Source organism: Ahaetulla prasina, chromosome 2 (genome assembly GCF_028640845.1).
Source record: "Ahaetulla prasina isolate Xishuangbanna chromosome 2, ASM2864084v1, whole genome shotgun sequence".
Classification (NCBI taxonomy): Eukaryota; Metazoa; Chordata; class Lepidosauria; order Squamata; family Colubridae; genus Ahaetulla; species Ahaetulla prasina.
The window spans coordinates 31,072,215-31,099,672 of NC_080540.1; the positions used below are offsets into that span (position 1 = coordinate 31,072,215).

General features: G+C 43.1%; 1 protein-coding gene across 1 annotated transcript; it reads left to right on the plus strand.

The window, feature by feature from the left end:
• The first annotated feature begins 232 nt into the window (after positions 1 to 232).
• LOC131190473 (vomeronasal type-2 receptor 26-like) lies at positions 233 to 23,914 on the plus strand. Its single transcript, XM_058167795.1, has 9 exons — positions 233 to 250; positions 2,911 to 3,150; positions 8,841 to 9,032; positions 10,267 to 10,362; positions 17,383 to 17,619; positions 19,297 to 19,464; positions 20,619 to 20,632; positions 21,593 to 21,702; positions 23,004 to 23,914. Exons 1-9 carry the CDS (start codon positions 233 to 235, stop codon positions 23,912 to 23,914), a joined length of 1,986 nt encoding a protein of 661 aa, XP_058023778.1.
• The last annotated feature ends 3,544 nt before the right edge of the window (positions 23,915 to 27,458 follow it).

Here is a 27,458-nt window from a genome sequence, read left to right on the forward strand (position 1 = left end):
GGTCCCTTCCAACTCTGTTATTCTATTCTATCCTAAGATGTTCCTTCTTGACTTACCTCTTGTTCCAGTGATACCAAAGACTGGAGGACCTGTTGCTTCTGTTCAATTCTTAAATGTTTTACTTTCTGCCCTATATCATTTACATGCACACTCATTCCTATATATAAAAACATGCACACTATGCAGATATAACATGTGTATTATAGTCCTTTGAGTGAATCCTGGTTCGTACATGGAGAGGTCCATGCAGGTAACTACATTTTCAGAATTGATTCACCAATAGCTTTCCTGGGGTATTTTTTGACTTTGCAGTTTGAGGGAGGGAGGGAGGGAGAGAAAGAGAGAGAGAGAGAGTGCAAGTGACAAACAATGTACAGATTGTCTAGGATGTTTCTGTTTTGGCTTTCAAAAAGTAGATGCTGAGATGAAGAATTTTAGTCAAAGGCTTGTACAGCCACATTAGTGTTAAATATTTTTTATTGTTTGATATCAGATATTCCAATTCTATGTTGAACAGTTTCTGTTCTGTTTCTGTTTTGGCTTTCAAAAAGTAGATGCTGAGATGAAGAATTTTGGTCAAAGGCTTGTACAGCCACATTAGTGTTAAATATTTTTTATTGTTTGATATCAGATATTCCAATTCTATGTTGAACAGTGTGTCCAAAGTGTTAACGTATAAACATCATTGTCAGCCTCCACTCCAGTCTTCACTTCTATTTGTGCATTTTATATTTAGTAGTTAGATTGCAATGTTATTATGTTTAGTGTAGAATACCTCATGGACTTAAGGTGTATTACTATCCTATACAGGAAAGGAGAAGAGGGCCCTTTAAGAGTGTCATCTGACATTAAAAAAGGAGAGGGGGGGGGAGGAAAGGTTTGAAATCAGCATGAAAACCAGATGTGCGGGCTTTCCAACGAAAACGGCATTTCTGACATGCCAAGCAGTCGGAGACCTCCACGGGGGCGATAGGGAGCTGGCATTAGCCCAGCCCTGCCTGACCTCTTGTGGGAAGGAGGGACTAATGAGGGGATATGGGATGTTGGCCATATTTTGTCTCAGATTCAACTATCCACGGCTGTATTCCAGATGTATTTAGTAAAAGTACTTTTCTTTATTTTTAAATGAAGTCTTTCCTAAATATAATCAGAGACAGTCTGACAATCATCATCATAATCATTATAATCCTATATACCAAAACATATATGCAACAATATCAATTGTTATTGAAAAGTATACTATTTTCCATTATAGTATCGATTAAAGAACCATCAAAATGTTTACTCACCAGTTTTTTCTTTCTCATGTAGTCCATATTTCACATAAATCCACTCCTCTAACCTCAGTATCTGTCACTTAACCATTTATAGAACAGTTCCCATGTTATAAAATATTCCGAGTCTTCTTTTCCTTTGATTTTTAGCGTTAACTTATCCATTTCTGCACATTCCAGAATTCTTTGGATTATAGTGTCATCTGTAGGGGTTTCTGGATTTTTCCAGTATTGTGCATACACAATCCTGGTTACTAGGTTAGGATATGTAAAATTAAATATGTGTTACCCTTATTATAGTTTCCTGGAAGCAGGCCCAACAAGAATGATTCGGGTTTCAAATCTATGTGTTGTTTTCTCATTATTTCCAGCCACTTGTGTATTTTCTTCCAGTATTTTTTTGCTTTGGGACACATTCACCACATATGGTAATATGAGCCTGGTATTTGGTTGCATTTCCAACCTTTAACAGATTGATTGTTATACATATTCGCTAACCTTGCAGGTGAATAATGCCATCTCTAAAACATTTTATAGAGGTTTTCTTTATACGCTGTTGACATTGTGAGTTTATGATTTCTATCCCCTAATTTCTGCCACCTGTCCAACATTAGCAAAGAAGACCGCCTGCTGTCGCCCGTTACCTCCCATCGACCAGTGTGCTCTCACAGGGAGGGCCTCCTTAGGGTGCCGCCGGCCAACCAATGTTGACTGGCGGCCCCCAGAGGAAGAGCGTTCTCTGTGGGGGCTCCGGCCCTATGGAATGATCTACCTGTTGGACTACGTCTTCTCCCTGATCTTCGGACCTTTAAGCGCGAGCTCAAAACCTTTTTCTTTCATCAAGCGGGGCTGGCCTAATAATTAATTTTAATATTGAGGGGTTTTAGTGGGTCTTTTAAGAGGTTTTAATTTATTTATTAATTTTTATGCAGTAATTTTAACATGCAGCCTATTGAATTAGATTTTTATTTATTTATTATTTTATTTATTTTATTTATTAAATTTTTATACCGCCCTTCTCCCGAAGGACTCAGGGCGGTGTACAGCCAACAATAAAACAAAATATATACAATTAAAACAACATTTAAAACATAGCAAATTATAAAGGCTGATAAATTAAAATTTAGATTTTAAAATTTTAAAATATTAATAAACCCCAAATTTAAAATTCTACACTATTATGCCAGTCCCGCTTGAATAAATAGGTGTGTTTTAAGCTCACGACGGAAGGTCCGAAGATCAGGCACTTGACGTAGGCCAGGGGGAAGTTCATTCCAGAGCATCGCTGCCCCCACAGAGAAGGCCCTACTCCTGGGGGCCGCCAGCCGACACTGTTTGGCGGACGGCACCCTGAGGAGACCCTCTCTGTGAGAGCGTACGGGTCGGTGGGAGGCAAAGGGTAACAGCAGGCGGTCCCGTAAGTACCCGGGTCCTAAGCCATGGAGCGCTTTAATTGAATATTGTATTTTACTTATGCTGTACACCGCCCTGTGTCCTCGGAGAAGGGCGGTATAAAAATTTGAAAAATAAATAAATAAATAAATAAGAGATGTATTATTTTTGTTGATGTACGTATCTTTTCAGGAAAGCAGTTGTGATGTACTGGAAAATTCTGTCCTTCCTTTTTGCCATTCAGGAAATCAATAAAGATCCTCTCCTCTTGCCCAACCTCACCTTGGGTTATAACCTCCATGACAACTTTCGAGACAGAAGATTGACATTGGATGGTCTGTTGGATTTGCTTTCAACTGGAGAGGCCAATGTTCCCAACTACAGCTGCGGAAGGAAGAGAAACATGCTGGTTCTCCTGGAAGAGGCCAACTCTGATATATCCATCCTCATGGCTGCCATATTGGGCATCTACAAAATCCCACAGGTATAGAGCAGGGAAATGGCTCTCTGGATTTACAGAGCATTTCAGGGCCGCGGTGTGGCTCAGGCTGTTAGAAGCCTGTTATTAAAACACAGCTGCCTGCAATTACTGCAGGTTCTAGTCCCACCAGGCCCAAGGTTGACTCAGCCTTCCATCCTTTAAAAGGTAGGTAAAATGAGGAGCCAGATTGTCGGGGGGGGGGGAATAAGTTGACTTTGTAAATATGCAAATAGAATGAGACTATTGCCTTACACACTGTAAGCCGCCCTGAGTCTCCGGAGAAGGGCGGGATATAAATGTAAACAAAAAAAAAAGGAGGTTTCCTACTTAAAAATCTCAAGCATGAATTAAGATGAGCAATCCTTCTTTATTTCACGTTTCGTGAGCTGAGATTGTGCCCCTGTGGACAAGGGGCCATCGAAACTACAGCTTTAATTTTATCAGGATAACAGGTTTTTTTTTATTATTATTATTATTATTATTTATTCGATTTTTATACCACCCTTCTCCCGAAGGACTCAGGGCGGTGTACAGCCAAAGTAAAAAAACAAACGATACAATATACAATTAAAATACAAATTAAAAAACTTACAAACTTTTGTTTGTTTTTTGTTTTTTTAATTTGAATTTATATCCCGCCCTTCTCCAAAGACTCAGGGCGGCTTACACTATGTTAAGCAATAGTCTTCATCCATTTGTATATTACATACAAAGTCAACTTTTATTGCCCCCAACAATCTGGGTCCTCATTTTACCTACCTTATAAAGGATGGAAGGCTGAGTCAACCTTGGGCCTGGTGGGACTTGAACCTGCAGTAATTGCAAGCAGCTGTGTTAATAACAGACAGACTTAGTCTGCTGAGCCACCAGAGTTGGAAGAGATCTTGGAGGACTTCTAGTCCACCCCCTGCTCAAACAGGAGACCCTGTACCGTGTTAGACAAATGGATGTCCAGTCTCTTCTTAAAAGCCTACAGTGTTGGAGCACCCACAACTTTTGAAAGCAAGCTGTTCCACTTATTAATTGTTCTGTCAAGAATTTTCTCTTTATTTCTAGATTGCTTCTCTCCTTGATTAGTTTTCTTCCATTGCCTCTTGAATTGCTTTCTGCTATTTTGGAAAATAGCCCCCCCACCCCCCACCCCCCCGCATCCTCCCCACTTCTTTGTGGCAATCCCTCAAATATCACATCATAGTACACAGTACCTTCTATAAGGACTTATGCACCCGCCTCATAACACCTGATAACCTGATAAAATACCTGGGAACCATTTATCTTCTCTATAAAAAGGTAAAGGTTTCCCTCGCACATATGTGCTAGTCGTTGCCGACTCTAGGGGGTGGTGCTCATCTCCGTTTCAAAGCCGAAGAGCCAGCGCTGTCCAAAGACGTCTCCGTGGTCATGTGGCCGGCATGACTCAACACCAAAGGTGCATGGAACGCTGTTACCTTCCCACCAAAGGTGGTCCCTATTTTTTCTACTTGCATTTTTACGTGCTTTCGAAACTGCTAGGTTGGCAGAAGCTGGGACAAGTAACAGGAGCTCACCCCATTACACGGCAGCACTAGGGATTCGAACCGCTGAGCTGCCGACCTTTCAATTGACAAGCTCAACGTCCTAGCCCCTGAGCCACCGTGTCCCTTTTCTCTATATACAATCACTATTATCTGATCAATACAATGTGGTTCCTTTGAATGTAGTGAACTTTGTTATACTGTCTGTGAAATTAGGCAGACCCTGACAATCCATCAATAGTTGTCATATATTATCCTGTCAATCTTTTTAATATTTTTTTAATGTTTCTTATCTGTAACACTGGTCTGTGTCTGTAGTAAATTATTAGTATTATTTGAACTTTCAATCTTCCAAAGAGACCAAAACAAACACAAAAACAACTATCGTTAAAAGTTACCAGTTAGCAAAAATGTTAGTTCAGAATGTATATCTGCTCCAATCTAACACTATTCAGGGTCTCTGGAAATTCCCTCTTTCCAGAAAAGGAGATTTGGATTTCTTCTTATCTTTAAAATATTCGTCGATGACAATTGCTTGATTGCATTCTCTGCATTTCTGTTCCCCTTGTGGAAGCCACACCCTCCCAGAAGAATGAAATTATCTTTCCCTAAAGGAGAATATTGTTTTTGTGTTTGTTTGAATATTATCTTTCCCTAAAGGAGAAATAGAGAAACATGCTCTTGGAGACAGAAAGCAGCCCCAGAGTCTTTCTTAATAGCCGTCAGCAGATATTTTGTACAAAATATACAAAATATATAAAATATTTTGTATATTTTGAGAAAGATTGGGCCAGTCTAGCCACAAAACAAAAGACCTCCAGTTCCAGGATGATGGGATCCCTCAGGACATAATAGGATTAACCCTCTACCATCTAGCAGCAGAGCTCACCACATTGCATAATCTCTTGGGGACATTGCATCACAGATTAGCAGATTTAGAAGGGAGTTTATAAGTCATCTAGTCCAACCCCGGCCCCACCGCCCAAGCAGGAGACCCTACACAATTTCTGACAAATGGCAGTCCAATTTTTTCTTGAAAGTCTTAAGTTATGAAGCTTCCACAATTTCTGAAGGCAACCTCTGTTCCATTGGTTGATTGTTCTCAGTTTCAGAAAGTTCCTCTTCATTTCTAGGTTGAATCTCTCCTAGGTAAGTTTCCATCCATTATTCCTTGTCTGGCCTTCAGGTGCTTTGGAAAACAGCTTGACCCCTTCCTCTCTGTGGCAGCCCCTCATGTATTGGAAGATGGCTATCATGTCTCCCCTGGTCCTCATCTTCACTAGACTAGCCATGCCCAGTTCCTGTAACCGTTCTTCCTACGTTTTAGTCTCCAGTCCCCTAATCATCCTGGTTGCTCTCCTCTGCACTTTTTCTAGAGTCTCAACATCTTTTTTATAATGTGGTGGCCAAAACTGGATGCAGTACTCTAGGTGTCTTACTAGGGCTTTATAGAATGGTATTAGTACTTCACTTGATCTTGATTGTATTTCTCTGTTAATGCAATTTAGGATTGCATTGGTTTTTTTGGCTGCTGCTACACACTGCTGACTCATATTTAGCTGGTTGTCCACTAGGACTCCAAGATCCCTCTCACTGTCACTGCTATTAAGCCTGGCTTCACCTAGTTGATACGTGTGCTTTTGGTTTTTCTTACCTAAGTGTAGGACTTTATTTTTCTCTACATTGAATTTCATTTTGTTAGATAGGGCCCAGTGTTCAAGTCTGTCAAGATCCACTTGGATCTTGAGCCTACCTTCTAAGGTGTTAGCTATTCTTGCCAGCTTAGTATCATCTGCAAATTTAGTAAATGTCCCTTCTATTCCCTCATCTAAGTCATTTATGGAGATATTGAAGAGTACTGGGCCTAAGACAGAACCTTGTGGCACCCCACTGCTTACTTCTCTCCATGTAGACTTAGACCCACCCTCCAGGCTTCAACCAAACTTAGTTCAGACAACCTACAGAGCCAGCTATGACCCCTACAACTGTTGTGACCCAGGCCCAAGTAGGTAGTAGGAAAATCAGTCAGTGTAAAAACAAACAAACTTTATTAAAACAGCTGAGAATTACCTCATTCTCAGCGTAGTCCAACTAAATTAAAGCAAATTCCTCCCAACACAAATTTCTCAGTCCTATCGCAAACCTTAGTCCAATTAGGCAAATTGCCAAAGGCCTTTCTTGGCAAAAATTCAAAAGACACCAATATGAAACCAATGCAACAAGACAAAGCTATGTTGTTTTCTGGCAAAGAGTCCAAACGCCGTTGCTAGTCTTTTAAGCCTTATGGGAAGGGCCAATCATCTCTTGGCCCTACTCCTGAGTCATCCTCTTTACTTTAGCTGCTCTTGCCTTCTGGCAGCTCTTCTCATGCGTGCATTAGGAACAGGCTCTTTCTGTTCCACTGCCTCACTACTGTCTACCTCTGGAGCCTCTGGAGTCCACACATCACTTCCCGATGGCCCTGGCCCCACCTCTGCCTCCGACACAGAGCCCTCATCTGGGCCTTCCCCAGCTTCCAGGACTGGCCTATGCTCTTCCTCAGCCTCATCACTGTCTGACTCAGTTGCCAGCTCCTCAGGCTGCTGGCGGACCACAACAACAACAGCCAATAGAATACATGAACAGGAAGTTCACAGGAACAGGAAGCTCAAGTTCAAAGCCCAAGAGAAGGTGTAAAAGCCCCTCACTCTCAACTCCATGTGGTCCAGGACCTCAAACCCATGTAGTTCTGCTTCATCATTAAACCATCTTTCCAATCAGCCTCCATGTTTCCAGTGTCTTCAGCTTGGAACTGAATGAGATGGATATTTCTTCCCACACTCTTTAAGTCCTGCCTACCTTAGCAGTTCAAAAACATGCAAATACAAGTAGACTAATAGGTACCATTTTGGAGGGAAAGTAAGAGTGTTCCATTCATCTTTGGCATATAGCCATGCTGGCCACATAACCATGGAAATTGTCTTTGGATAATGCTGGCTCCCTCAACCAAGAAACGGACATTAATACCGTGCCCTTGAGTCAGATATGATAGGGAAACTTTTACTTTTTTATTAAGTCCATCAAGATAGGCTGGAATCTTTTTATCCCTAGGTGGCACACAGAGCCATCTTTTTGGGCACCTGAGCTGTCGCCCAAGTCACCTGCAGCTAGGCATGCACACATGCCCCAGCTGGTGTTTGGGCCTCTGGTGAGCATGCATGCAATTCAGAGAATGCAGCTGGTCTTTGGAGCTATCCTGCGCATGCACGCACATTCATGAACAGATGGCGTTCATGCATGTGTATTGCATGCACAAAAACCACATGTATGCACAGTTGTGTCGTGTCCCACTCCTCCACTGACGGCCCGGTCGGGGAAGTCCGTATCAGGCGTGTCTCTGCAGCTCTGCCAAAGTCCTAGCAAAGTTCTCAAGGCAGGCAGGAGACCAGGAAGTGACTTCAGCAATCCAAGGTAGACTTTGCCTGACTCAGAGAATGCCAGAAAGCAGATCCTTTATATAGGCCATGGGGTGTGGCTCCATGACTCAGCACTTATCCAGGCCTGCCCCTCCCTTCCTTTTGCTGACGCCGCCTATCAATTCTCCTGAAGAGAGGATCTCTCCAGGCTTCACCTGTTGGCAATTCACATTCCTCAGGCTCACATGCTGTGGGGGAGGGGGAGGGGTCTAGTTGCTCCGTTTGCCTGGGCATGGAGCCAGAGCTGGGGGCTGGAGGCACGTCAGGCCCTTCGTCAGGCCCTTCGTCTTGCTCGGCCTGTCTGGGTATGGTGCCAGGGCTGGGGCCTGGAGGCATGCCAGGACATTCCTCAGCGTTCGGCAGGAGATAAGAGGGACCTGGCTGCGGGGAAAGCGAGTGAGACACAACAAGTTGGTTCAATTACATGAGCAGCACACGGGGAGCTGCGTCAAAGTCACATGCATGCATAGATGGTGTGGTTGCACACGCAGCACAAAGGATGCACGTACAAGCCGCATGCATGCACAGATGGTGCAGTTGCGGACACAGAGCATGGGGAGGAGCCACACGTTAGCATGGATGGCATGCACACACGCAAAGCGCACAATACGCATACGTGTTCAGCACTCGGTGAGTAAAAGATTGGCCGCCACTGCCCTAGGATCTAACTCTTTGACTTTGTAAAATCCTAAAATCAAACACAAACCATCTTTTTTTTTTCCAGATGAGCTACACTTTTATTTCACCCTTCCTGAGGTATAAAACTCAATTACCCTTTTTCTACCGGACCGTCCCCAAAGAAGGTGCTCAGAACCTGGGAATTGTTAAATTGCTGCTGTATTTTCAATGGACGTTCATTGGCCTCCTTGCTGCAGACACTGATAACGGAGAACGTTTCATCAGGACCTTCAGTCCAGTACTGGATCAGAATGGCATTTGTGCTGCTTTTTCACAAATCACATTACTGGATAACAAGAACATCAAGTATCTGATTCCTATTTTCAAAAGGTGGCCTCAAATCAATGCATTTGTTTACTATGCAGAGTTTACCTTTGTAGAAGGAGAATTCTTTGTAGAAATCATATTGAACTTTATGAAAAAACCTGTTGCAGGAAAAATTTGGATCACAACTGCTCTGTGGGATCTCTCCATTGAATTATCATATAGAAGTTTCTCTTTAAAATATACCCATAGTATTTTTTCTTTTCTGATCCAGACCGGCCAAAGGACCAAATCTGAAAATTTCAGAGATTTCTATATTTTAATCAAAGCATTTATGATTAAAGCATTTTACTGTTCATATGGGAAGCCTGCCTTGTCTGTCAAAGGCTGGACAAGGTGTAAAGAGAAAGAGAACTTGGAGAGTCTACCTCCAGAGAAGATTGACAGGATCTTTTCTCTAGATAAAGAGTCCCGAAGGACTCAGGGCGGTTCACAGGCAAATAAAAACATATAAATACAGATTAAAATAACAATTAAAAAACTTATTCTACAAGGCCGAATATTTAAAAACAGTATAAATAATAAAACCCATTTAAAACCAATAAATTTAAAATCTAATCCAGTCCTGCGCAGATGAATAAGTGTGTTTTAAGCTCGCAACGGAAGGTTCGGAGGTCCCGAAGTTGACGAAGTCCTGGGGGTAGTTCGTTCCAGAGGGTGGGAGCCCCCACAGAGAAGGCTCTTCCCCTGGGCGTCGCCAGACGACACTGCCTCGCTGACGGCACCCTGAGGAGTCCCTCTCTGTGAGAGCGCACGGGTCCGTGAGAGGCATTCGGTAGCAGTAGGCGGTCCCGTAAATGATACTTCTCAGAGAGGATGGGGAAACTAAAGCATAAGCATCAGGAGATGTAAGCAAGCATATTCAAAGGTAGTTCTTCGCAGGTGACCTTTGGCCCTTCTTCTGTCTACTTATCTTCAAGATGACCAAAGGGAGAAATAAACAATAAAACAAGAGTAATTGGGACTTGGAATGCCAGATGCTGGGAAGAAAATATTCCCTATTAGCACCTTAATCTATGGGAATTGTCCTGATAAGAAAACAAGCTGCAGGTCAAAAAAAATCAAATCAAGTCCCCTATATCTCTGTATACCAACTTGATGTAGCAGATTCCATTCATCTAAAACCTTCCTTTCCTCACACTCTGTAGCTCCACCATTTCCTGAAGAATCCCCAGATCTACAACAACACCATGCAAGGGATGTACTTGGATGGGAATGGAGATTTGATGGCTGACTTTGACCTTGTGAGTTGGGTGGGTTTTCATAATAGGTCAGGCACCAGTGTGAAATTCGGGAGTCTGGCAAGAGAAGGATCTGCGGGAGTGAAATTCAGCATCAACAAGGAAGCCATCAAGAGGCACCATGGGCAGAACCAGGTGGGGAAAATCTCCATCCTCTTCAGTTTTATCATTATCTCCATGAGTGTCCCCTCCCTTCCCAAACTATGCAGCAGACTGAGTGCCTTCAGCTATAGGCTTCAGATATGTGCTCTTTTAATTCAGCCATAGCAATGGAGAAGGAGTTTTGTGAAATATATGTCGTGTCCCACTCCTCCGCTGACGGCCGGGTCAGGGAAATCCGAATCAGGCTTGCCTCTGCAGCTCTGCCCAAAGTCATAGCAAAGTCCTCAGAGCAGGCAGGAGACCAGTAAGTGACTTCAGCAAGATAAGTTCGACTTTGCCTGACTCAGAGACTGCCAGAAAGCAGATCCTTTATATAGGCCATGGGGTGTGGCTCCATGACTCAGCACTCATTAAGGCCTGCCCCTCCCTTCCTTCTGTTGCCTCCGCCTATCCAATCTTCTGATGCGAGGGTCACTCCAATCAGCTGTTGGAAGTAAACTTTCCTCAGGCTCACATGCTGTGGAGGAGGGGGAGGGGTCTAGCTGCTCCGTTTGCCTGGGCATGGAGCCAGGGCTGGGGCCGGGGGATGCTCCCTCCTCTGCAGCCTGCTTGGGCATGGAGCCAGGGCTGGGACCAGGAGGTGCCCCCTCCTCTGCAGCTTGTCTGGGCATGGAGCCAGGACTGGGGCCGGGAGGCATACATTCCTCCGTGTTCGGGAGCAGATAAGCAGACCCCGGCTGCGGTGAGAGCGGACAAGACACAACAATATAGAAGAGTTCTGTTCCAAGAACATAGAATAGATAGAATAGAATAGAATTATTATTTTTTTATTGGCCAAATGTGATTGGACACACCAGGAATTTGTCTTGGTGCATATACTCTCAGTGTACATAAAAGAAAAGATACCTTCATCAAGAATCATAAGGTACAACACTTAATGATAGTCATAGGGTACAAATAAGCAATCAGGAAACAATATCAATATAAATCGTAAGGATACAAGCAACAAAGTTACAGTCATACAGTCATAAGTGGAAGGAGAAGGGTGATGGGAACGATGAATATATATGAAAATATGAAAATATTTACAGACCCCTCGCATCCTGGATATAAACTGTTTCAACTCCTACCCTCAAAACGACGCTATAGAGCACTGCACACTAGAACAACTAGACACAAGAACAGTTTTTTCCCGAAGGCCATCACTCTGCTAAACAAATAATTCCCTCAACACTGTCAAACTATTTACTGAATCTGCACTACTATTAATCTTCTCATAGTTCCCATCACCAATCTCTTTCCACTTATGACTGTATGACTGTAACTTTGTTGCTGGCAATCCTTATGATTTATATTGATATACTGACCATCAATTGTGTTGTAAATGTTGTACCTTGATGAACGTATCTTTTCTTTTGTGTACACTGAGAGCATATGCACCAAGACAAATTCCTTGTGTGTCCAATCACACTTGGCCAATAAAAATTCTATTCTATTCTATTCTATGAGAAGATTAATAGTAATAAAGATTTAGTAAATAGTTTGACAGTGTTGAGGGAATTATTTGTTTAGCAGAGTGATGGCGTTCGGGGAAAAAACTGTTCTTGTGTCTAGTTGTTCTGGTGTGCAGTGCTCTATAGCGTCGTTTTGAGGGTAGGAGTTGAAACAGTTTATGTCCAGGATGCGAGGGGTCTGTAAATATTTTCACGGCCCTCTTCTTGATTCGTGGAGTATACAGGTCCTCAATGGAAGTTCCTCAAGAGTCAGCCTCAACTCTGGGCAGATTCGGCAGCACTCTTGTAAGACAACTTTTGCAGGGTGGGATTCTGGGGTTCTCAAAATGATTGTTTTGGTTCTGTCAGCAAATATTCATTTTTATTTCTTGACTGATAAGTTATAGTTACAGATATTCCTCAGCTGACTACAGTTTATTTAGTGACTGAGGGGTCCCTCGGTGCTCTTTGAGCTTGCTAGTTTTCTTGCTGATGTTTCATTAACCTAACTAAGTAACATCATTTAATGGCTGCCCAGAGTTGCAAAAGTAACTGAAAACTGAAAAAAGTGACTTTTTGGCTGCTTTTCACACCTATGACCGTTGCAGAATCCCTGTGGTCAGGTGACCAAAATTGACAACTGCCAGGCGATTACTTTTTGCGACCTTCTGACAAGCAAAGTCTATGGGGAAGCCAGATTCACTTAACATCTGGTCACTAACTTAACATCTGCAGTGATTCACTTAGCAATTTTGGCAAGAAAGGTCATAAAATAGGGCAAAATTAATTTAACGCCTGTCTTGGTTAGCAATTGAATTTTTGGGCTCAATTGGGGTTGTGGTTGTGAAACTACTTTTATATAGAGGCCCATGTCACAATCAAGGGACTCAATACGTGATAGCAGTGTTCCAATATCTCAGGGGTTGCCACAAAGAAGAGGGAGTCGGGCTGTTCTCCAAAGCACCTGAGGGTAGAACAAGAAGCAATGGGTGGAAACTGATCAAGGAAAGAAGCAACTTAGAACCAAGGAGAAATTTCCTGACAGTTAGAACAATTAATAAGTGGAACAACTTGCCTGCAGAAGTTGTGAATGCTCCAACACTGGAAATTTTTAAGAAAATGTTGGATAACTATCTGTCTGAGATGGTGTAGGGTTTCCTGCCTGGGCAGGGGATTGGACTAGAAGGCCTCCAAGGTCCCTTCCAACTCTGTTGTTGTTATTATTATTATTATACTTTTGAGCAGAAGGCAACTTCTTGAGTTGGCTCTTCCCCTTCTCCTCTCTTTCCCCACATTGCACTCTATCCTTCCTTCCTTCCTTCCTCTCCTTTCTTTCCAACCAATGCCTTTCATCTATTTTGTATGCTTTTTTAGGCTTCCATGGTACCTGTGGTTTAAATCAAAAGAATTCCTTTTGAAAACCAAATCCAAAGAGAATAGAGACCTTACGTGATAACTTAATGGTTTAGCTATAAAAAGGATCACATTAAAGATTTTTGAATATAGGGCAATCACTCCAAAGCTGTCAATAGTCTGCAGCAAAACAATCTCTGCGTCTACCGATGGCTTTTTGAGGAGTGGACCATCTCCACCTGCTCAAGAGTGAATCCTGCAATTGAGTAAAACCAATTGTCACTACCTGAGTGGTCTAATAGCAAGAAATAATATGATATACCGTATATACTCGAGTATAAGCCGAGTTTTTCAGCACGTTTTTTGTGCTGAAAAGCGCCCCCTCGGCTTATACTCGAGCCAAGCCGTTCAGCCCTTCCTCTTGCAGCGAGTCCTTTCTACCGCAGGCAGCTAGCTCTCGTTAGTGCGCGCGCATGCGTACTTATTCCTATGTGGACACACGCGCACACCCCCTCACGCACAATTACCCGCGCGTTAGTTATAATTGTTGACAGCGTTGACAGAGAGGGCACGAGGGAGAGGCGAGGCAAGGCAAGGGACCCCGACCGAAGAGTTATAATTGTTGACAAATACACACGCAGGGAGCGAAGAGTGAAAACCCTCCCGGGTTTCAAGCGAAGGAAGGAGGCGCCTGGCTACACACCCGCCCCTTCAAAGAAATAGCTGGCATTCCTCGCGGGGCGGACGGGCGCGCGCAGACACACACACACACACACACACACACACACACACACACACGCTCGCCCTCCTAAATTCATTTCCCCCACCCCACCCCACCCCTTTTTTCTTGGCTGCTTCTTCTTTTTCTCCCTCCCCCCCCCCCCGGCGCCGCAGGCCGTCTAGGGCTCTCCTTACCCAGCCCGTGCAAGTGCGGTCAGCTGCCAAATCGCACGTTTCCTCTCCTCCCACTGAGGAGGTTTCAAGCTCTGGATTTAAATACAACCGAAAGGGGACGCTGGGGCTACAAACAAGACAGGGGAGGGGAGGGGAGGGGGGAAGGGGAAAGGGACGGAGGGAGGGAGGGGAGGTCGAGGGGAAGCGCAAGAAACTTGTCAGGTAAAACTCAACAGGCAAGGGCGGAAAAAAAACAGGGAACTGGGAAAACGCCCCCAACTAGGGAGAAAAGGAAGGTGGTGTTTTTTAAAAACAAAAGTCCCGAAACCCAGCGACGGAACCTTTTTCAAAACCGCTGCCGAGCCGAGAAGTGACGGAGACGGACGGCCGACTCACGAGGCCAGAAGGTAGCCCAGCCGCCTCGTCAGGCTTTTCTCAGTTACTGCGGCCCCGCTCTCCTCCCTCCCTTCCAGAAGCGGTTTAGCAGGGCTGCTTTGGAAGAGCCTTAAACGAGCCGTCCTCAGCCACCTCCCTTCCCTTCCTTCGAGCCTCCAGCTCCAGCAGCAGTCTATCCCGTGGACGAACGCCTCCTGCTTTGCCTTCCTGAGCCTAGCCGCCCCGCCTCCCTCCCTCCGTAGCGGTTTAGCAGGGCTGCTTTGGAAGAGCCTTAAACGAGCCCGTCCTCAGCCACCCCTCCCCTTCCCCTTCCTTCGAGCCTCCAGCTCCAGCAGCAGTCTATCCCGGTGGACGAACGCCTCCCGGTTTGCCTTCCCGAGCCTAGCCGGCCCGCTCTCCCTCCCTCCGTGGCGGTTCAGCAGGGCTGCTTTGGAAGAGCCTTAAACGAGCCCGTTCTCAGCCGCCTCCTTCCCTTCCTTCGAGCCTCCAGCTCCAGCAGCAGTCTATCCCGTGGACGAACGCCTCCTGCTTTGCCTTCCTGAGCCTAGCCGGCCCCGCCTCCTCCCTCCGTAGCGGTTCAGCAGGGCTGCTTTGGAAGAGCCTTAAACGAGCCCGTTCTCAGCCGCCCCTCCCCTTCCCCTTCCTTCGAGCTTCCTTCGAGCTCCAGCAGCAGTCTATCCCGAAGTAAGAATCCGGCCCGTCTACCTTCCCGGAGACTGGCCGGCCCGATCTCCCTCCCTTCTCTAGCGGGGCAGGTGTCTAGGGCTAAAGAACCTTGAGCTCCACCACCCCTCTCCTTCCCTTCCTTGAGCCTCCAGCTCCAGCAGCAGTCTATCCCGTGGATCCCAGCAGTCTATCCCGTGGACTAACGCCTCCCGTTTTGCCTTCCCGAGCCTAGCCGGCCCGCTCTCCTCCCTCCGTAGCGGCTCAGCTGGGCTGCGAGCCCGCCTCGGTCGCCCCTTCGCCCGGCCCTTTGCTGGCCTCGCCTGGGCAGGGCTGGGCAGAGCCGTGACATCACCTCCACCGCCCACCCGTTGCCGTCCGCCGTCCGCCGCCCGCCGCCGCCGCCGCCGCTGCTCGCCTCCGTCCCTCCCTCCGCCTCCTCCAGCAGCCAGCAGCGTGGCGGGCGCTCGGCGCGGCAGGGCCGGGCTGGCGACGGCCTCCTGGCGGCAGCAACGGCGGCAGCAGCATCAACAGCACCAGCAGCACCAGCGGCTCCCGCAGCAGCCCCCGCAGCCGCCTCCTTCCCCGGGCGCCACCTGCATGAGCCACCGCAAAGGCGACAAGCCGCCCATCAGCATCCAGGAGCACATGGCCATCGACGTCTGCCCAGGTCCCATCCGCCCCATCAAGCAGATCTCCGACTACTTCCCGCGTTTCCCCCGCGGCCTCCCCGCCGCCGCTTTGCTCAGCCGGAGCCTCCCTCTCTCTCTCTCTCTCTCTCACACACACACACACACACACACACACACAGAGACTTCTAAAGTGGGTTTAATGATATTAGAGACCCTTATTGCCCTGCCAAAAAAAAAAAAAAAGAGCCACCCCAACGTCTATGAAAATTAACCTTCTCTTCCAAGAGACACTGTGCAGGGTATTTTCACTGTTGGTGTGCATACAGGCTTAGATTTGTGCTGGGTTCTTAGTACTTAGAGCACTGACCTTCAGAGGCACCCTGGTCCCTTGGAAGCTAAAGGAGGACTCATTTTCATGCTTGCAGTGTTCAATTTGGGAAGGGCATCCAAAGAAGTGGTAGATCCTTGTGTGTCCAATCACACTTAGCCAATAAAAATTCTATTCTATTCTATTCTATTCTATTCTATTCTATTCTATTCTATTCATTTTATTTTGTCAAATACATATTAAATAATTATATAAATATAAGCATGAATTGAATACATAAAAGGAATACAACTAAAGGGAACATTAGGACAGGGACGGTAGGCACGCTGGTGCTCTTATGCACGCCTTACAGACCTCTTAGGAATGGGGTGAGGTCAATACTAGATAGTCTTTGGTTAAGGCTTTGGGGATTTTGGGAAGAGACCACAGAGTCAGGTAGCACATTCCAGGCATTAACAACTCTGTTACTGAAGTCACATTTTCTGCAATCTAGATTGGAGAGGTTCACTTTTAAGTTTGAATCTATTGTGTTCTCGTGTATTGTTGTGGTTGAAGCTGAAGTAGTCATTGATAGGAAGTACATTGTAGCAGATAATTTTATGAGCTATGCTCAGGTCATACCAAAGGCGGCGTAGTTCTAAATTTTCTAAAGCTGGGAATCCTCCTTCCCCCTTTTGCACTTTTATTGTTTTTCGTTCAAATAAATATTCATGTTATTTTACTTGGCTCTATCTTTATTTTTTACATTGACCAGTAGCTGCCTCATTTCCCACCCTCGGCTTATACTCGAGTCAATAGTTTTTCCCAGTTTTTGTGGTAAAATTAGGTACCTCGGCTTATATTCGGGTCGGCTTATACTCGAGTATATACGGTAATTACAATACATACTGCATGCACACCTAGTAATGCTCTTATTTTTTTTAAGCATTCTTGAGGGCTGTGAAAACCCATATGGCTCTTCCCCCATGCATTGGTCTAGGGTGGGGCGGGTTGATATATAAAAGAGGTTGGTCTGGCACTTGGGTGAAAGAATATATTTTAACTATGTTAGTTAACTAAGTGGTGATGGGCCACCTAGAATCATTGCATAAATAGGATGCTATTTTGCAGTTCTGTGTCACTGTTTTGCCACATCCTTCCCTTCTTCTTGGCTGTTCGTGAGATCAACCAGAGCCCAATGATCTTACCCAACATCACCCTGGGCTACAATATTTATGACAACTTCTTCAGTGCAAGAATAACCTATGAGGCCATGATGGACTTCCTGTCTACAGGGCAGGAGAACATCCCAAACTACAGATGTGGAAGACAAAAGAATCTGCTGGCAGTTCTTGAAGAGGCGGCATCGGAACTCTTTGATCATATTTCCACTTTCTTGAGCCTCTACAAAATTCCACAGGTATGACGTTAAAATGAATTTATTTCCTTGCTATAAATACCTCCAAATAAATCTGGACAGAGAGTTTAGATATTAAAAGACCGGGAATAATTTACTTTCTGCAAAGTCCTCAACTGACGACAACAATTGAGCCCAAAATTTATGTTGTCAACTTTGTGAAGTGAGCTTTGCCCTATTTTCCGACTTTTCTTGCCGCATTTATTAAGTGAATCACCGCAGCTGTTAAATTAGTAACACGGTTGTTAAGTGAATCTGGTTTCCCCATTGACTTTGCTCGCCAGAAGGTTGCAAAAAGTGATTTCATGGACACCACAACTGTCATAAATGTGATCAGTTGTCAAGCTTCTGAATGTCAATCACGTGAGAACAATTAATTAGTGGGACGATTTGCCTTCAGAAGTTGTGGGTGCTTCAATGCTGGAAATTTGTAAGAAGAGGTTGAACAGCCCTTTATTCAGAATGGTAATAAGGTCTCCTGCTTGATCTGGGAGATAGATTAGAAGACCTCCGTGGTTCCTTCAAACTCTGTTATTCTGTATTCTTTTTTTTTTTTTAATTTATATCCCACCCTTCTCCGAAGACTCAGGGCGGCTTACATTGTCAACTTTTTATTGCCCCCAACAATCTGGGTCCTCATTTTACCTACCTTATAAAGGATGGAAGGATGAGTCAACCTTGGGCCTGGTGGGACTCGAACCTGCAGTATTTGTGATTGCAGGCAGCTGTGTTAATAACAGACTGCATTAGCCTGTTGAGCCACAAGAGACTGTATTGTTGTGTGAAAATGCACATTCATTTAAACACCTGGCTTTTATAATTAAAAGTGGCACAAACTATCATTCTTTTCTCTTTCCTCTTTTATGTACACTGAGAGCGTATGCACCAAGACAAATTCCTTGTGTGTCCTATCACACTTGGCCAATAAAAATTCTGTTCTATTCTATTCTACTCTATTCTATTCTATTCTATTCTATTCTATTCTATTCTATTCTATTCTATTCTATTCTATTCTAATTAGAAGTGGCACAAACTACCACTCTTTCCTCTTAGATCAGCTACGGTGTTCTCAGCCACATTCCTCGGCCAAATCATCATTTCCCCTTTTTCTACCGGATGACCCCAACACAAGATCCTCCTTACTCAGCAATAGTCAAGCTGCTCCTGCATTTCCAATGGACCTGGATCGGCCTCCTTTCTCAACACAATGACAGAGGAGAAAACTTTAAAAGAAGCCTGGAAGCTCTAGCTGTAAAAAGTGGGGTTTGCATTGTCCTCTCAGAAACCATCTCCGCATCGAATATAGATAAAAGTCTTACACAAATGTCTAAGCAAGATGAAAGGAAAATAGTCCTTTTTTTAATGAATACTCAGGTGAAAATTATAGTTTGTCAACTGGATTTTCATGCCACAACAGTATTATTTTCACTAGTATATATTAATGAAAAGAGTAAAACCTTCATTGGGGGAAAAGTATGGATTGCAACAACCTTCTCTGAATTCAGTATCAGACTCTTTTACCGCGTGCTTGATCTCCAAAATAAACATGCCTTGTTTTCCTTCCTCGCCAAGACAAAGAGAAGGACCCAGCACTATTATTTTAATTTATATTCCTCTGGTGACAAAGAGTTTCTAAAGAAAGCATTCCAGTGTTCTGTTTCAAGGCCTGTGTTGTCTAAGAAAGTTTGGGAAAAATGCACAGAAAAGGAGATCCAGGAGAACCCGCCCCGTGCTATGGTGAAAAGATACCTGTTGAACGATGGTGCCAGTATTTCCGATGCAATCCAAGCTGTGGCCTGGATCCTCAGTGCGGCTTCTTTCTCCCAACTGAGGAAGAGGAGGATGCAGGTCAGAGGCCATCAGTCACTTCATGTTGTACAACCATGGCAGGTGAGGCTTCTCCTTCCGGATTCCACAGATGGCCCCCTTTCAATTCCTCAGTATTAATTTTGATGTAAACAGAAGTGAGTTATTCCAAACTGCCAAGTTTCTAGTGTTTAACCTGTTGACCTCACCCCATTCCTACCCTGTTTTCCTGAAAATAAGACATCCCCTGATAATAAGCCCAATCGGCTTTTGAGTGCGAGCACTAAAATAAGCCTCCTCCCAAAAATAAGCCCTCCCCGAAAATATTTAAACGCAGAGCTGGAAATCAGGTAAGATGGCAAGAGGAGCCACATCTTGCTCCTTGCACCCCAAAATAATAAGACCTACACAAAAATAAGGCCAAGCACTTATTTCGGGGTTCAAAAAAATATAAGCAGGGTCTTATTTTCTGAGTAACACACACTTTTCTAAACACACACATGACTTTTCTAAACAAAATACGCACAAGAAATTAAGAAAGTCTCACGCGGTATCACAGGGAAAAACTTGTACTTGACATTTTAGCTCTATGTAATTTCATTTTTCAAAATTATGACGCTGAACTATGGATTGGTAGGACAATATAATGATGCCTTCAAGAAAGGAGAAGGCATATCTGAAGAATATGTGGTGTTTGCTAGAGAAGGAGGGAAAGAAGCTTCCCATAAAATATTGAAGCATCTTTTTCAGGCAGAAGTGCTAAACTGAAGAGGCTGAAGTGAACTTCTAATCCAGAATAATCGCCATAAAAAAATAAAATCAAGGCTCCAATTGTAATGTGTAAGCTGCACGTACTGTATAGTGTTCTATGTATTTGCAGCTTCACTGGTTCATGAGAAACTTCCAGCTTCAAAATCTTTCTAGGGATGGAGTTTATTTGGATGAAAATGGGGTTCCCTTTGCTGACTTTGATATCCTGCACTGGACAACGTTTCCCAACAAGTCCTCTGCTGGGCTGAAAGTTGGGAGTGCAGAAAGAGAGGTCTTCTCCAAAGTCAAGATCTCCATCAATCAAAGTACCATCGTATGGCCAAGCTCATTTAACAAGGTAGCTGATGCTTTTTTGGTTTTGCTCTACTATTTACCTCCACTTATCAAAACTTTCTGCTCAGAAATAATTCTCATTTTGACTTTAGGCTTTGCTGATCAGGTAAGATTGTTCTTATAAAAATGGCTAGTACATATTAGTATGAAAAAGGGAAAAAATGAGGATGTAATGTTACTATCTCAAATACTCTGGCCACCTAATGAGAAGGAAGCACACACTGGAGAAGAGCCTAATGATGGGAATAACTGAGAGCAAAAGAAGAAGGGATAGCAGAGAATGAAGTGGCTGGATGGAGTCACTGAAGCAATCGGCGTGAGCTTAAATGGACTCCGGGGGGGCGGGGGGCCTCAGCTGCTAGTCAAAACATCTACCAGTTGGCGTGTGAACCAAGGCCATGTCAACGGACACCTGTCGGAGCCAAGGGGGAACCTGTGGCTGAATTGATTGGCCCATGTGACTTAAAAGACACAGGGAGGTGGGGAATTTCTATTCTTTTAACAATCCCTAATCATGGGATAGAGGGACGTGGTGGCTCAGGGGTTGGGATGTTGAGCTTGTCGATTGAAAGGTCGGCAGCTCAGCGGTTCGAATCCCTAGTGCTGCCGTGTAATGAGGTGAGCTCCCGTTACTTGTCCCAGCTTCTGCCAACCTAGCAGTTTCGAAAGCACCTAAAAATGCAAGTAGAAAAAATAAGGACCACCTTTGGTGGGAAGGTAACAGCGTTCCGTGCGCTTTTGGTGTTGAGTCATGCCGGCCACATGATCACGGAGACGTCTTCGGACAGCGCTGGCTCTTCGGCTTTGAAACGGAGATGAGCACCGCCCCCTAGAGTCGGCAACGACTAGCACGTATGTGCGAGGGGAACCTTTACCTTTTTAATCATGGGAACCCTTCACCTTTCTAAATGCCGATGTGATGTACTCAATAAATGCCCTCTTGAACCTGAGCAAACTTTCAGAATCTTGACTGCCTTGGGTTCATTCCTCGGAATGATGACACCCTATAATTCATATGTTACTTTACTGAACTTTATTTTTATGCTTAGACAATGCCTTCTTCTAGATGTACAGAACGTTGTTCTCCAGGACAAGTCAAGCTGATGAGAGAGGGAGCAGCTGTTTGCTGCTACGACTGTTCTCTGTGTGTGGAAGGAACATTCTCTGTTCAAGAAGGTGGGTGGCTCTGGAGAGGAAAGGAATTCAGGATGCAATCAAAATTCACGCTTGCTTTTCTGGCAAACATTTCTTGCAGGTGTTTTCTTCCATGCTAGTAATAGACTTTATTACTAGTATTTTTTTTCATAGTGCCATAAAGCAGAAAAATCAAATTTCTTGAAGGGGTCCACAAACAATTCAAAGACGGGGTACAATCAGTCAATGATGCACAATGATATGGCCCTTAAAATGAATAATTAAAGTTCTGGAAATCTCTTGAGCCGTTATATTATTGATTGGTTTCAGGAACAAAGCAGTAGCAATAGACTTATATATTGCTTCATAGCACTTTACAGCACTAAGCAGTTTATAGAGTCAGCATATGGTCCCCAACAATATGCCCCCCCCATTTTACTGACCTTGGAAACATGGAAAGCTGTGTCAACCTTGAACCGGACAGGATTTAAATCCTGGCAGTAGGCAGAGTCAGGCTGCAATACTGCATTACAACGCTGTGCCTCCATGGCTACACAAGAAGGCAAGTCTTGCGAGAGTTCATAGGCTCATTGGTTTTCAGGCTTTAAAAAAGTTATCATGATTCCTAATTAATGCTGGATCCTATGAATATCTCTGGGTAGAAATATTGAACTATTCCTTGGGCGTGTGAGCATCGTCATGATGTGAGTCTCCATGGTGGACAACTGACAAACATTTTTTAACTTGATTTAGATGTGAATTATTCAAATTAATAGAACTTCAGGACCTTCCTTCCACTTGCTAGAAAAATTAAGTGAATTAATTGTTAATTAATTAAGTCCATCCCAAAAGCATTATTTAAACCAAGATTTCTAGATTTTTGCTGCCTCATCCATTTGGTAAGGTTCTCCTGTTTAGGTCTTTGGCAACTACATCTTCCTGCACTACACCAGGGCTGTCAAACATTTGGCCCATGGGCCGGATGCATCACGTGCTGGTCACGCCCCTGCCCGATTTGACGTGGCCGTAATGACGTGAGTTTGACCCCCCTGCACTACGCTATCACTGTTTAGGTCTTTTGCAACTGCATGTTCCATAGCAGTTTGTCACTATTACTCATTGTTCACTGATCCTTCATGTATATGTTTTCTGACAATTCAACCTAGGCCTCCACCAATTATAGTAGGAAAGTATTTTGTAATTTGTTCTCCTCCTCTCCCAATATCCTCTCTCACCCAATTACTTTCAAAAACACTTCATATATATTGTAGTAGTAATATATTTGAACTGCATTTGTCATGATCCCAGAGCTGCAAAAAAAGATGCTGACCAATGTTTTTCAGATGCAGCTCATTGCAGCAGGTGTCCAGATGACCAGTATTCAAATAAAAAGCGAGATCAGTGTGTCCTGAAAACTATAAGCTTCTTGTCTTACAAAGAAATCTTGGGACTCCTCCTGGCTTCCTTTGCCCTTACTTTGTCCCTAACCACTGCCTTTGTTCTGGGAATCTTCATTAAATACCGAGAAACTCCCATAGTCAAAGCCAACAACCGGGACCTCACTTACATTCTCCTGGTTTCCCTCCTCCTTTCATTCTTGACCTCCCTTCTATTCATCGGTCAGCCCAACAAAGTGACCTGCTTTCTTCGACAAGCCACTTTCAGCATTGTTTTTTCTGTTGCCGTGTCCTCCTTGCTGGCCAAGACTGTTATGGTGGTGGTGGCTTTCCTAGCTAAAAAGCCAGGGAGCAGGATGAGGAAGTGGCTCGGGAAGAGTCTGGCCAACTTTATGGTATTTTCCTGCTCTTGTGTTCAGGTGGGCATCTGCATCATGTGGCTTGGAATCTCTCCCCCATTCCCACATTCTGACCTGCATTCCCAACCAGGACAGATCCTTCTGCAATGCAATGAAGGCTCAGTCGCCATGTTCTACATCGCCCTTGGTTACATGGGCTTTCTGGCTGCCATTTGTTTCTTGGTGGCCTTCTTGGCCCGAAAGCTGCCAGGGACATTCAATGAAGCCAAATGGATCACCTTCAGCATGTTGGTCTTCTGCAGTGTTTGGGTCTCCTTCGTCCCCACTTACCTGAGCACCAAAGGGAAATACATGGTAGCCATGCAGGTTTTCTCCATCCTGGCTTCCAGCTTGGGTTTGCTGGGCTGCATCTTTATCCCCAAATGCTACATTATTATGCTGAGACCTGATCTGAACACAAAGGAGCAACTAATGATGAGAATGAAGGAGGGCTCCTAGTTTTATTCTCTACTGGTTTATTTTAAACATAAGACAAGATAGCATTGAAGTAAACTCTCCTTTTGTGTCCCATGGGATTTTCTTTCCTTTCTTTTGAATTATGAATTATGCTCACCAGTTATAAGCCAATCTTTGCATCTTTTGAAAATCTGCTGAGTTTGTCTCTACCGGTTTTCCTGCAAAAGCTTCAAGGCCTTTGCCCTAGTTGAGCCCCAGGGAATGAAACTATGGGGTTCTGCATTGAAAATGAATCCTAAAACTTATCTTAATCCTAAAAGAGCCCCTGTGGCACAGTAGTTAAAATGTAGTACTGCAGGCTACTTCTGCTGATTACTGGCTGCCAGCAGTTTGGCAGATCGAGTCTCACCAGGCTCAAGGTTGACTCAGCCTTCCATCCTTTCAAGGTGGGTAAAATGAGGACCCAGATTGTTGGGGGCAATATGCTGACTCTGTAAACCGCTTAGAGAAGACTGTAAAGCACTGTGAAGCGGTATATATTTATTGAACATAAATAAAATATCTGTTGACCAGCAAAAAGAAAGAAAAGGATTAGTTTAGTGAAGGGACATATTGATTGGTTGGTTGGTTGATCGATTGATTGATTTGAGTACACTAACTTTCAGCATTTTAAATATGTTTTAGAGGAAGGGTGGAAGTGTAACTCCATTAGTTCTTTTAAATATAATTGACCAAACATATTGTCAGAATATTAATGAACTGGAATGGAGACATGATAACAAGGTCAGCCAATGAATAGGCATAGCAACGGGGTCAACCAATGGGGACTGTTTTGGAAACTGAAACTGGAAGGAGTCTGGGCGTGGCTCTGTATTAAGCTCTGAGCTCTGAAGCTGCAAACTAGTTGTCTGCTGAATTGAAACTGAAAACTGTTCTCTCCTCTGCCTGTATTTGCTTGTAACTCTCTACCATGTTGGAAAAATCTGTTGTTGGTATTGTATGTGTTATTATGTATATAAAGAGAAGTTAATGAATCCTGCTGAATCAGTTATCTGTGTGTACTTTCTGGATATGATTTTTGCAACAAACGCTAACACATATAAGGTATAGAAATATTGCACTCAGGTTCTCTCCCATCATGGGAAGAACCTAACAATAATTGGTAATGTATTTCAATAAACTGTCCTTTTTGTTGCCACTATCCAAATGCTTTGGTTTCTAAATGAAGTAAGCAGTTGTCCCGGTGCTTACTGGTGGCTCAACAGACTAATGCAGTCTGTTATTAACACAGCTGCTTGCAATTACTGCAAGTTCAAGTCCCACCAGGCCCAAGGTTGACTCAGCCTTCCATCCTTTATAAGGTAGGTAAAATGAGGACCCAGATTGGGGGGGGGGGCAATAAAAGTTGACTTTGTATATAATATACAAATGGATGAAGACTATTGCTTAACACAATGTAAGCCGCCCTGAGTCTTCGGAGAAGGGCAGGATATAAATTCAAAAAAAAACAACAACAACTGAAACACAGGAAAGCATCCACTGTTGGTTGCATTTTTTTCTTGGTAAAAAGTTTTATTTTCATTTTCCAACAACCTATTCAATATACAGTCTCTTATTCAACATTAATCATTAACTTTCATTTATTACTTATTCGGACCTACCCAGCTACCACTTCCTTCCTTAACAAACCTTTCCTCCTCCCTTCTCTACTTTCTTCTACTTTCTTCATCCTTCCTCTCCTTCGCTTTTCTACGTCCTCTCCTCTTTCCCTACTCTTCCCTTCCACCCTTTCTAACCTCTCTTTCCCTTTCTTCTTCCTCTCCTTCCCTTTTCTACCTCTCTTCCTACCTACTTTCTTCCTTCACTCCCTCCTCTCCCTCTCCATTCCCTTCTGAAATGGCAGCTGAGCAGCCCCGCTTTCATTTCAAATTATTTCTATTTCTTAATCACATATTCCTTTACATTGATCCTTCATCTCCCCTCCCCTCCCCTCCCCTCCCCTCCCACCCCTGAGACTTCCCAGAAAAAAGTACAGGGTATAAAATTAACAATCATAAATTAAAATACAACATAAGTCAAATCCATAGTCACTCCTCTCTCTAAGACCTTAACTCCCCTTCCAAAAACAAAAAAAATACATTCTTCTTCCAGTCCATAATATATCAGTCCATTCCACTCCTAAAATCTTCAGAATCTTCCAATTAAGTTAGTATTTCCAGTTCATCAATAAAATATCTTCATCAATTAAGACCAAATATATATCCAATCTTCATCGATCAAGACCAAAACGATATTCCATCTTCCAGTATTCATCAGAAATTCTTCTATAATATACCTTTCTTCCTTAAACAGTGTCCCAAATATAATTCATATTTCCAGCTTAAATTCTTAAATTTTTATCCAATCTCCAAAAGTAAACAATATTCTATCTTCTCATATCTTTAATATCACTTACATAAATCAAATAACATTGCTAATATTAATATTTCTTCAATTTACCTTACATCTGTCAGATAACATTATTAAAATTATAACTTATATCCAAAATATATCAATTATAACAATTAAATTCTATTTAACCAGATACCAACATTACCTCCTTAAATTTTTCTATCCTCCAAAGGTTAAACAATATTCCATCTTCCCATTCCTTTATACCTCACATATATCAAATAGTGATATACCCAAAATATGTCAGTTATAAAAATTAAACCCTATATATATTTAAAAAAAAAAAAGATACCATCAAAATCACATCTTAAGCATTCTCCTTCCCCTTGTCTTCTATCTTACACATTTCCTTACACATTTTCAATCTCCAAAAATATCACTTACATAAATCAAATAACATTACAAATATTAATATTTCTTCAATTTACCTTACATCTATCAAATAACTTTATTAAAATTATAACTTATATCCAAAATATATCAATTATAACAATTAAATTCTATTTAACCAAATACCAACATTACATCCATAAATTTTTCTATCTGTCCTCCAAAAGTTAAACAATATTCCATCTTCCCATTCCTTTATACCTCACATATATCAAATAGTGATATACCCAAAATAAGTCAGTTGTAAAAATTAAACCCTATGTATATATATTTAAAAAAAAATACCATCAAAATCACCTTATTTATTTATTTATTTATTATTCATATTTGTATACCGCCCTATCTCCCGAAGGACTCAGGGCGGTTCACAGGCACATAAAACATTTATATACAAATTAAAATAATCATTAAAAAACTTATTCTAATGCCAAATTATTAGAATAGAATAGAATAGAATAGAATTTTATTGGCCAAGTGTGATTGGACACACAAGGAATTTGTCTTGGTGCATATGCTCTCAGTGTACATAAAAGAAAAGATACGTTCATCAAGGTACAACATTTACAACACAATTGATGATCAATATATCAATATAAATCATAAGGATTGCCAGCAACAAGTTATAGTCATACAGTCATAAGTGGAAAGAGATTGGTGATGGGAACTATGAAACGATTAATAGTAGTGCAGATTCAGTAAATAGTCTGACAGTGTTGAGGGAATTATTTGTTTAGCAGAGTGATGG

Bases quoted from the DNA above. Each gene is read 5' to 3' on its own strand.
- LOC131190473 (XM_058167795.1), top strand. The intron at 3,151-8,840 runs GTATAGAGCAGG...TTTTTTTTCCAG, and splicing joins GCATCTACAAAATCCCACAG to ATGAGCTACACTTTTATTTC. The intron at 17,620-19,296 runs GTATGACGTTAA...GTGTTGTCTAAG, and splicing joins GCCTCTACAAAATTCCACAG to AAAGTTTGGGAAAAATGCAC.